The sequence below is a fragment of the Asterias rubens genome, chromosome 2 (assembly GCF_902459465.1).
Source record: "Asterias rubens chromosome 2, eAstRub1.3, whole genome shotgun sequence".
NCBI classification, from domain to species: Eukaryota; Metazoa; Echinodermata; class Asteroidea; order Forcipulatida; family Asteriidae; genus Asterias; species Asterias rubens.
Window position 1 is genome coordinate 13,101,419 of NC_047063.1, and position 12,471 is coordinate 13,113,889.

The following is a 12,471-nucleotide window of genomic DNA, read 5'->3' on the forward strand; positions in this document are numbered from 1 at the left end:
TGTACAGGGATGAGAGTCATTGCGCACAAAAAGGTCTGAAACTACACATGTAGGAAACAAATTCTGCTGATTTATGTTGAAATTATGGCTTTTCCACCTGTACGGTAACACCTGGAGTTATAGATTCCACTGAGCTTTTAGGGACAGTGTTCTCAGCACTAGAGAAGTTGGTCAAAGAGCAGGATTTTGTTTTATTGTTGAAAAAGTAACAGCTGGTTTCCTTCACCAGGCCAACTTCAAAAAGTCTGAATTCAGATAAAAGTCTGACAAATCTCATCCCTGCATGTAACAGTTTACAAGGCATTGTGGTGCAGTCTGGAGCCAACTACACCGGTAAACAGTACCCAGTACCTTCTCTTAGCAATAAGTGTACTGGGTTCTAAAAACTTCTTTCACATGCATTACACAACACACGAGATCTATGGCTTCATGTCCGATCCCTAGGACAAAGCAAAAATGATCAACTGTCTTTCATTAGGACACATACCAAGACCAGGAATCAAACCTACATTCTGGTTTTCTCGAGTCCAGTGTGCTTGGCCTCTCGGCCACAGCGCGTCTAATTAAACTCCCACTAATATGCATACATGTAGTTGAATCACACAAATATGGGGGTTATATGATTATAAGCTAGGTATACTAGAGAAAAAATGGGGGGGGGGCAAGATTGATGCACAAATCGGAATGAGGTTGTAGAAAACAGGCTTAGCACAGACTTGGTCCACCATGTGATGTATGTAAATCGTGAACAGTAACCCTGACAAACTAATCTTACTTCATGAAATTGAGCCCTGTTGAAAGCCAGATGAAAATCCCACCTTAATTATCACCATGTTATCACAAAAGGTTTTAACAACAATAAAAATTTAGAGATATACAAAAGGTTAATTTATTTATTGTTACAATTTTATTTAGTGTAAAATTTTATTAACTACTAGTTGCAACCAACTATATAAAAATACACAAGAGAGTTAAAAATATAGCGAGTTCCAAGAGATTTTTTGGAAAGACAAAAAAAAGCAATAACATATACTTATAAAAAGGCATTGATCAAATATTGGATTAAAAACACAAATTCATGAAAAATAAGTTACAGACACAAGAGCGAATCTTACAATCACATGGTCTTGTTTAAAGGGACACGCGTTGCCTTGGTTCGGACGAGTTGGTCCATGAAAAGCGTTTGGAACCGTTGCTTATAAAATGCATAAGGTTAGAAAGATGTTTTAAAAGAAATTTCAACGCATGGTTCGTAATTGCATGGTTTTCCTTTTACTTAGCAAACCAGCATGGTCGGCCATTTGACTCCATAAAATGGCATGCCGAGTTAGTTCACGGCGTAAAAGCAAAATCGTGTAATTTCGAGGTATGCTCGTGTGGATCATTATATTCTACTTTTAAAACATCTTTCTAACCATATGCATTTTATAACAAATGGTTCAAACGCTTTTCATATATCAACTCGCCCAATCGAAGCCAACGTGTCCCATAATAATATTTGCATTTTGAAAATTTGCATTGGACAATATTGGAATAACAATAGTGCATACAATCAGAGTACATGAACCATAGTCTTCTAGCTTCCTCTAAAAAGGAGTAAAGGCCTGGTCACACAGACATCGAGAACGACAACGAGAATGTTATCTATGCACGCCTTTGATTGATTGAATGAGCGTTGGCGTATTCTGCATGGAGTATTTCAACCAATGAAATAAAGTTCTCTTTGTGTTGTGATAGTTATCTAGTTATCGCTGCAGTGTGACTAGGCTTTACAGGCAGTGGGCACTACTGGTAATTGTCAAAGATCAGTCTTCTCACTTGGTGTATTTCAACATTATGCATAAAATAACAAACCTGTGAAAATTTGAGCTCTATCGGTAGTCGCAGTTGGGAGATAATAATGAAAGAAAAAACAACCATGTCACACGAAGTTGTGTGCTTTCAGATGATTGATTTCGAGACCTCAAATTCTAAACTTGAGGTATCGAAATCAAATTTGTGGAACAGAGGGAGCCGTTTCTCACAATGTTTTATATTATCAACCTCTCCCAAATAATTAGGTTTTATGCTAAAATTATTTTGACTAATTAACAAAAGTGTCCACTGCCTTTAACGCACGTTTCCCATGGTTGACTTTGTTGCATCTAGCCATACCAGGACTCTATTCCGTAGCGCTGCTTTAAAGCACTACAGGTAGATAAGCACAACCAAAATTACGCTTACCAGTATAAGGTTACCAGCCAAAATACCATCCCACTTGTACCGTTTGTGGCTTTAATCCAGCTTAATTTGGCTTAGCAAAGCACGTTTCAGCAATATTTTCTGCCTATGCAGCTAAGAAATTGGACCCGGGTTAATTCCCATTGTTGCCATAAGTCTGAGAAATGGATTGTATTCTGTTGGGAAAATTGTTTCCAACCACACTCAATTCAAATACTTGTTGTCAAGTGGTCTTTGTCGAACACCATGAATAATTTCTTTTTGACTCATTAATTGGTCTACTCATTGATCTAATATCAATCTACAACCTACTTCTGTTAATCGGTGGGAACTTGAATCAATATCAGAAAAAAAAACCTGGAAGGTGAATATAACTTTTAAAAACTTGACCTTATGCAAACTGAACGTGTTGGGAGGGAGTCGTCACAAAATCAAAAACACAGTACAAGCACGGGGGAAAACAGTTTGGGTACTTTGCTGTTGCATATTTGGCAAGCAAGACCTTGGCATTTTTGTTGTGCATGCGCCATATATTATAACTTTATCCGGAAAAAATTGTTTGATTTGTGTAATTCTTTAAAAAATACATATTATAAACATTTTAAGGATATACAAAATTCTAAGACTAGACTAGTATGTACATGTATTAACTTCACCAGTTCATTAAAATAATGAGCAATGACTTGATCAGTAAAAAATACTTTGCTTCATAAAAATGTCAAATTCAATTTGCGAAGTTACAAATAAACAAAAAAGAGTACAACTGTGTGGCTAGACTTGTGGACAAGTCGTTAATGGTCCCACGAGATAGTCAAGTTATAGCAGTGCAATGACGAGATCGCGAAATGGTGGTTGCCGACTTCTGCTTGTTAAATGGGACCGTAGTCGTGACCGCAGTATATCGCTGGGAGAGTCGGAACGCTATCACTGCAACAGACATTTAACAACTTGTACACAAGTCTACTGTGTGGCAGCAGTTATTTTCCAAAGGAGATAGTGAACATACAATTGCTAGGCTTAGCCAAAGGCACCTATGGTGTAGTTTCACAGTTTGTAAAGTTCTATCAGAGCTGTTTAGGAGTGAAGTTTGAAGCTTTGAAAGGTTGTGGCTCATAATAAAAACTACAAGTAAACTTAAACAAAAATGTACAAAAGTCTGTTGGGAGATCTGTTTGTAGAAAGGCTAGCTCTGAGAAGACGCTTAGAACAGTATACTCTGCCTTTTTTCAGGAAAAAACAACTTGGCAATACTTGCTATTTTATTAGTTATAGTTTGTTTAAAATAAGGGGGGACTTTATACAATTCAAAGCTTGAATGTGGACTAACTTATGAAATTTGGTGCTTGACCACTGTATAAAACAAGTTATTATTTGAAGACAAATCCTAAAAGATTACTACATTCTGAGCTCATTGAATAAAAAAGGAACACAGACAAAACTGTTTGAGGATTCTAATGTATCCTTGTCGTGCCTTGCCAAGCTTGTTATGGCGATGGCATTTAGAACCAGTGGGCTCCGACATCGATGCTAATGATAGCAACATTTATGTTGACGATGTCATAAGCTTGATTATATTGTCTTATCTCCAGACGAAGGTCTGTCTCAAACGGACCTTGAACTGACGACAACAGATACACCGTTCCTAATTGGGGGAAAACAAATATTTCAGTAGAATTTGAGATAGATTTGAGTGATACATGTATTCTTTATATTTGTACACAACAGATGCATTTTGGGGAGGTGGTGGCTTTCTGTATAATCATCACAAAAAGCCCAGACAATGATACTATTGTTAATTTCTTAATCAAATTTTGACAGTAAAAAATGTTAAAATGAAACAGAAAATTTAATTTAGAAATTGGGATTTTATGTTAACATACTACTATGAAAAATTTCATGTCTGGACAAGGCCTTTACTTTGACCCCTATTATGTGAATAAAAGTTGGTCAAACTTTGCGGCTGTTTGCTTTGGCTATGAACATTTTGACACAAGCCGTATAAGGCTGCTATCGTTTCTTATGGGTTAAAACCATTTCTATAGAAATAAAAATAAAAAATCATCTAGGGGTGAGAGATGGTTCATTGGTCATTCTAGTTAGAAATTAACCAATCTTTTTTGCCTATACTCACCGACTACATTAAAGTATGAATTTGGGGCATATCGGGAGTCTGCAGTTTGGCTCTTTTCGACCGAGAACATGCCCAACTCATTCCCCTGAGTCAGCTGGAACTCAATCCTGTTGACCTGCTCCCTCTTGACATTGGCAACCTGGAGATTGAGTAACTCTATGGGAGTCTCTCGTCGGTCCTTCATACTCGGCAATGCAAACTTAATGTAGGTGATCAACTTGACAAGCTCGTTGATGCAGTTCATGTCATTGTTGGGGCACAGATCAACTTTCCTGCATCTTATGTCTCCAGCCCTGTGAATAAACGTAGAGATTTCTCAGTGGATTACGATCGTGTTCAAGGGAGCCCTATAGCTGATTGTGAATATTTTCTTGTTTCTTATTTAAAGGCACTGTCAAAGACCAGTCTTCCCACTTGGTGTATCTCAACATATGCATAAAATAACCTGTGAAAATTTGAACTCAACTTGTCGTTGAAGTTGCAAGAGAATAATGGAAGAAAAAACACCCTTTTCACACAAGTTGTGTGCTTTCAGATGCTTGAATTCGAGACCTCGGCTGAGGTCTCAAATTTGATTTAAATATTTCAGTGAGAAATTACTTCTTTCTCAGAAACTTCAGAGGGAGCCGTTTTTTACAATGTTTTATACTTTCAACAGCTCTCCATTGCTCGTAACCAAGTAAGTTTTTATGCTAACAATTATATTGAGTAATTTCCATTGAGTATAAATGTAAGTGTCCAATGCCTTTTAAGAGAGGAAAATACTGAACAATGTATTAAATAGCCCCAATGGTGCCACCACTATGGGGCATAGTCATTATGTCAGGTGCTTTATACACTGAATCATTATTTTCATTTATAGCAAAATGATAGGATAGTTTTTGGAGGCAAGTCTAGCTGCCGTAGGTTGTCCCTTTTCCCTCAGTGTAACTCAACATTTTGTATAAAGTGATAGTCTAACTTATAGCCAGAGACTGAAGGGTTGGCTCATTCTTTTAATGTCATTGTTGGAAGTAAGTCTATACTTTACAATCGAGTATTTTATCATTATGGTGGCAAACAAACTATTGATTTGAAAATTAGGTGATTCGTTTAAAAAGCAAGATTCATTCAAACAAACCTCATTTCTTTAAAGAAGAATCCTGAGAATCATGTAGGGTTCTTTTAAATAAAATTGTGTCAATAAATTAAAATATAAAAGAAAACCTTAGTTTTTAAAGTACAATACAAATGATTAAAATACCAAACTTATTTAACATTATTTTATTTCAATAAATTAGTAAAAAACAATTACGTTTTACGCTGGACACAAATAGTAATCGAAGTAGCTCCTAAAGTAGACCCAAAAGCTTTTAAAAGATCAACTTGAATGAAAAAAGCTTTTAAAAGATCAACTTGAATGAAATTATCATTATTGTTCATTTGTTATAAAAAGGTATTGATACATTCCTTTGAGTAAAACGCAATGAAAAAAGAAAAACTGTCGAAAAGGGCAACACTTTCAGTGAATTCACTCAAGAAAATCTTAATAAAAGCTACACAATGGGTCTCCACTGACGATTAAAATCACTAACAAATCTCTGAGAAAGGGGTTAATCTTTCAGAAACACCTCCAAATACTAACCGACTGGGATAAGAATAAAAACACAAATAATACTGTTAAAATTCGCAGCATTTTCTCTTGCTATCACTTTAGAATCCCCTATGATTCAGCTGAGTTGGGAGAAAGCGTCTTTATGTATAAAAAAAAGACATACGTGCAACTTTCTAGTTGCAAGAGGAGTAAATTACAGACCAAACTTGACGTTTGTACAGTATTTTTCAATTTTCTATGGCACTGTTTTGAAAAGAAAAAGAGGAAATCAGCTCATCAGCTGAAAAGTTGCACGCTTGATAAAGTACTGAACTTATGCAAAGAACTTCACGTACATATCCAGTATTCTTAAAAAACATAAGAACCAAAGATTTTTCATTAGCTTTATCATCAAGAACAAAAAACACAAATTATGCTGAAAACATTTCCCAGTTATTTCTCTCACTCTCTCTCTCTCTCTCTTTCACTTTCAAAAAGAATACTCTGCCACATTAAATAAAATTTTGGAAATATAACGAGCGGCAAGAATTCCATTTTGATAAACTTCCATCTCCACTTCCAAGTTGAATTCCTTGGGTCCCTCAATACTTCTAACGACGTTGACAGTTGCGACGTAATCACTCTGTTGCAGAGAGAATTCACCTCCTTTGTTCCCTGCGAGGAACTTGAAGCGATAGCTGAATCGACGATCTGGAACCGTAGCGATCTTGAAGAGGGTGGCGGGCGCCACAAAGCCCGAAGAGAACGCGATGTAGTTGTGGGAGATGGAGAGGGGAAGATTCAAGCAGTTTGTGTTCATGATGGAACATCGTCGACGGACACACTTGCCACTGCTGTGATTAAAAAAAATATATAACAAATTGAATACTTTTTAAAAACTTTAATGAGTTTGCAGTTATCAAAGAAACTGGGTTTAATAATAAGCAACATCAAACATACTTCAAAATTGCGCGTTGATTTTATACAAACTTGTGCATTGATTTTATACAGCATGCTGTTTTCTTGATTACTTTAACGGATATTTCTTGCTGTTGATTTTCACAGAATCACTTAAACACATTTTTATAACTTTCATTTAAGAATTTAAAGTCTCAATATACATCATTATTTAGTAATGAAGGTTGTTGTTATCTCCAAAAAATGTAATGATGTATTTTTTACAATTATATTGATGATAAATTTCTTGATAGATTTCAAGTGGGAAGTGGCAAAATAATTTGGGAATCATTGAAAAATGTCTTCTTTACTGAACAAAAAAATAATCACCAAAACACACACAATTAATCCAGCATATATTAATCATTTCTACTGCCAAAGTCTCAATTATGACAAAATACCCTCCTCCCGTCAGTAACATTAATTACCAATGACAGTTTAACTGCATGGATTATCATGCTGAAATAACTGAACCATGGTGACATGACCGCAGGCTGGCATAGTGTAACATTATCATTCAAAGCCATAATAGATGGTATGATTAAAAGGTCACACAGTGGGAGGGTTAACACAGACTTTAAACAATTATTTCCAATTCATTAAATCGCTGAGCGGCTTTTTTTTTAAACACAATTTTTCAAAATGCACTTTAGAGGGGCCATAATATGTCATCTTGATCAAAGTGGGACTGTGGCTGATTATGAATTCTCATCCAGTTACAGCACACTTGTTGCGCCCTCTATGTTGAGTGTGAACGTGCCGTGAGAGTTCATACTTTTATGGTCAGCCAGAGGCCTGGTCCCAATTCCATAAAGCCTGTAAGCACAAAAATTTGCTCAGCATGAAATGTTTTCCTTGATAAAAACAGGATTACCAACCAAATTGCCACGTAATTTTCAGGATAAGCAAACAACAGCTGAATACCAGTATCAAGCAATACGCAACAAATGGAAATTCGGTTGGTAATCCTGTTTTTATCAAGAAAGAAATTTCATGCTAAGCTAATTTTTGTGCTTACACGCTTAATGAAATTGGGCCCTGCTTTGATCATGACCACACAGCCCCCCCCTTTAACAACTCCAAAAAACTGATGAGCACTCACCTTATTGAAACAGCATGCAATATTTGAGGGGCCATTCATTCAGGCACTCAGGCAGATGAAGCTACGATGAAGCCAACACAAAAACACGGCGGCCATCACAACAAACCACGGCCATCACAACAAAACCACGGCCATCACAACAAAACCAAGCCGTCATAAAAAGGCACATGCTTTCGAGAGTAAACTCAATATCAAACACTAATAATACACAAAATGCATGAAACATTGAGCATTGACATAATGATAAACTATAAAAAAATCTCATTCTTGACATTCTAAGTAAGTCACTGTGAAAACCTTTTCAAGACAGTCGTCACATGCTCTTGACACTTAACTCAAGAAGTGCATGATAATACACAAAATGCATGAAACATTGAGCAGATAACCAATAACACAGTCTGATTCCCCACATTCTAAATAAATACAAAACACAATGCCAGCCTTTTCAAGATAACAATTAAGACACATGCTTTAGACAATAAACACAATATCAAGAACTGATAAAACACAAAATGCATGAAACATTGAGCATTGACATATGATATACTGGAAACAAATATATAGTTTTCAAATTCTAAGTAAAAATTCTAGACAAATCCCTATTTTCATCAGCACACCAAAGAAGGAGGGGGTCACAAGGGTCTTGATTCTACATATACAACACAATCCTGTAAACTAAGACATTTCTTTCCTTACTTAAGAAATTGCAATGGATGCATGCTTCATGCTCAACTTAAAATGAAATTTTACTGAGAGAAACACAGCACAAATTCATACAAAAAATTAAACACTGTTTATGTTCATAAACATAATACAAAGGGGGGGCTTCAATTGTGATTCATCACTTAAAACATGGAGCAAAAATAAATAATTTTTTTCAAATTGATTTTCTTACATTAAAAATAAAATTATGGATTTTTATATTTATTTTCTTCAGGTGACCAAATATGACTTGGTCTAATACCTGATTTGCGTTTATCATGATTTTAAAATACTTTGAATCTTTTTTGTCATAAATACAAAATGTTCTTTGTGCCTAAAATACGGATTAACAGTACAGTACAGCACAAAAGAACATTTGAGTTCCAAATTAGAACAAAGATTGCCACTATGACGCCCACCAATTAAACCCTGATTTCTCTGGGTCCATTCTGACTTGAGACTTTGTATGAGAGTGGAGTATACTTACAGGATCTCCTTGCGGTAGTACTGCGGACACTGAATGTACTTGCACTTGAACCCTCCTCTGGTATCGAAGCAAGCAGACTGGGAGCTACAGTTGTGGATGTTCCTCGCACACTCATTAATATCTGGGGTTTACAGAAAACACAACGTATATACAAATTTTACTAAAACAATTGAATTTATATTTGAAAACAACTAAAAAATCAGTAACCGAATAAATATCTTGACAATTAATTACATGAATAAATAAATTATTTTCTTTAGCAAGACCAAAACAAAACTATATATTTTCAAAAGAAAAGAAGAAAGTTTTTAGACGGACTAGTCTACTTACTCCTGCATGTGGATCTGCTGATCAATTCATAACCCTTAGGACATTCACACCTGTATGATCCAAAGGTGTTCTTGCAAAAGCCCAAACACCGAGGCGGATTGGAGTCACATTCATTCACATCTACAAGAAAAACAATTAAGATAACATGAGAGAGACAGAGGATTCATATCGAAGTTAAAAACGAGCTTATTTTGGATCATACTCGAAAACTTCCTGTGCCAAAGTTGACCTGGATTCCTAGTCCTGCTGGGCCTGACCCATTTCTGGGTCAGTTCGACCTGGATTCTGTTTCAAAATTACCAAGAAACGGTTCAAACTTATAGAGAATCCGAGGTCAACTTGATCAAGAACTAGGTCAGGCTCAACAGGACTCGGACTCCAGGTCAATTCTGTCCCAGAAACTTTTTAGAGTGATACCCCAACCAGAATTTATGTTATAATAATATATAGTGATAGTAGGAGAGATAGCCTTAGCTTTTTATCTTTACAAACAATGGGGTACTTGCTAAGAACCAACAAGAGTAAAGTAGTGAGGACCAAGGATGGTCAGTATCTATAGGTACTCAAGGTGCTTCAAGAAACAGAAACATAGTTAAGACATTGGACACCATGGGTGACTGTCAAAGACCAGTCTTCTCACTTGGTGTATCTCAATATAATATACACAAAATAACAAATCTGTGAAAATTTGAACTCAATTGGTCATCAAAGTTGCAAGAATAGAATGAAAGAAACGTTTGAGAGATCAACCATATGTATAAATGAAATATCAAACCTGTGAAAGATTTGGCTGAATCCATTGTGATTCAGATGAAAATAGTGAAAAACCAGGCAGTGGCTGCTGAAAGTAAAATCTTATTAGTCGTTGGTCCCATGTGTTGTGTAAATGCATGTAAAAGAACCCAGTGCACATATCGAAAAGAGAAGGGGTTCGCCCCGGTGTTCCTGGCTGGATTGACAGCATATTGCGCCACAGCACCTTGTAAACCATTACATGGTGCTTAAGGATAAGGTCTTATATCTCAAAATTCACCCCACTCCTTGCAGAGATACCTGGCGCTTTGTATCCTTTGGCAAAAGGCGCGTTATAAATACGGTTACTATTATTACATAAATTATTTTTTTTAATTAAAAGAATTTTAAGAACCTGTCTTGAAATGTTCCTGTTTCTTAACACACCTTGAGTACCTTATTGGCTGATAAGTGAGAACACTAATGAGATTTCAATGTTTAAAGGCAGTGGACACTTGGTAATTACTCAAAATAATTATTAGTATAGACTTACTTGGTGATGAGTAATGGGGAGCTGTTGATAGTATGAGACATCGTGAAAAATGTCTCCCTCTGAAGTAACGTAGTTTTCGAGAAAGAAGTAATTTTCCACTAATTTGATTTTGAGAACTCAGAATTAGATTTTGAGGTTTCGAGTCAAGCATCTATAGCACACAACTTCGTGTGACAAGGGTATTTTTTCTTTCATTATTATCTCGCAAATTCGATGAACAGTTGAGCTCCAATTTGCACAGGTTTGTTATATTATGAATAATTATGTTGAGATACACCAAGTGAGAAGACTGGCATGACAATTACCAATAGTGTCCAGGGTCTTTAAATGGTTCTATTGCTAACAAAAGTTCTTTTTGGCCAAGATCCCAATCCTCTTAGTTGGATGTATTCATACCGTCACATCGTCTTTCTTCTAAGTTGGCCAACTGGCCACGGGGACACGGTTGGCATCTGAAGGATCCGGGAAGATTAACACATTGTGAGTTTCCACGACACGGGTATTGAGGATCCTCACATTCATTAATATCTGAAACGGAAGCACCACAACAGACACGTTAAAATCACGTCAATAATAAATAGGGAAATAATAAATTCTACACAAAATATAATTAGGGAAAGAATTATTTTTAATGCATTGTTCGTTTTTGTGCAAAGGAATGTGATAAAAAGTACTACACAAATGTATGTCTTAAATGGAAGGACCGCAACAGATACATATTAAACATTTAAAACAAATCAACAATTAATTATTACCAAGTACAAAGTGCTTATGGGTTAAGGGTAAAAACCAAATTATATGAAAAAATACATTTGTAACAAAATATAGCGATGTGAGCAAGTATACTTAAGAAATGTTATGGAGTTATTTTGCAGAGTGCTAGTGATAAAAAGTATGCCACAAATATAGATCTACAAAACAAGTTTTCAGTTTCCCTGACACATTTAAAAAAACATTGTAAACTCACATCAGGCTACACAATCATAAAGCATTATCAGAAAAAGAATCAAATAAAAGAAAAAAAATTCCCAATAGAAAAAAAACACACAACTTAAAATGCACAATCAAAACTTGTCAACCACCTCCAAACACTAAACGATCTGAAAAAAAAATACAACAATACAGTGTACTCCAAATACGGTTATGCATAGGTACAAATATCACTCATTGGTGGTCCGATTGGTGTAGAGGTAGGCCTATCTTTCCTCACCGCATGACCCTAGTTATGAACCACGCGGGGGCACCATGTGGACCGAGTTTTCAATTAATAAATAAACTCATATGAGGAGGTGAAGCCTTTATTATAAACTGGTCTTTAGATTGAGTAGAAAGCACAACCATGGAGGTTATTATTATCATCCGTTTGGCCAAAACATTTAAATTACAAACATTTATATACAAATGTCATACATCAAGGAACGTCGAGATGAAAGGAACCGTATATTTTAAAAAGTCAATTTAAAATGAATTCATGTAGAAGTACAGTAGGTAAGAATGAGATGGGGAAGAGATGTGGGTGGGGATGAGGAATGTATAGAAGGGGGAGCAGATTTGGGAAGAGGGGATTGGGAGGGAGTACAACAAGCAGAGTAAAGACAATCCAATATAAAATGGCCAGGATGAACAAAACTTATAAAACACTGTGACTCGACAGTCTGTTCATCCAATCCTAGAATCAATTCAA

General features: G+C 35.9%; 1 protein-coding gene across 2 annotated transcripts in view; it reads right to left on the minus strand.

Moving 5' to 3' along the window:
• Positions 1-2,060: 2,060 nt before the first annotated feature.
• LOC117307182 (fibulin-1-like) overlaps positions 2,061-12,471 on the minus strand; it is a 35,254-nt gene continuing 24,843 nt past the window's right edge. For both annotated transcript variants that reach the window (XM_033791857.1, XM_033791856.1), the window contains 5 exons: positions 11,184-11,315; positions 9,503-9,622; positions 9,173-9,293; positions 4,352-4,644; positions 2,061-3,862 (listed from right to left, as the gene is read on the minus strand). In XM_033791857.1, coding sequence (XP_033647748.1) covers positions 3,720-3,862; positions 4,352-4,644; positions 9,173-9,293; positions 9,503-9,622; positions 11,184-11,315 — 809 coding nt within the window. In that variant the 3' untranslated portion in view covers positions 2,061-3,719. The remainder of the gene's footprint in view (positions 3,863-4,351; positions 4,645-9,172; positions 9,294-9,502; positions 9,623-11,183; positions 11,316-12,471) is intronic.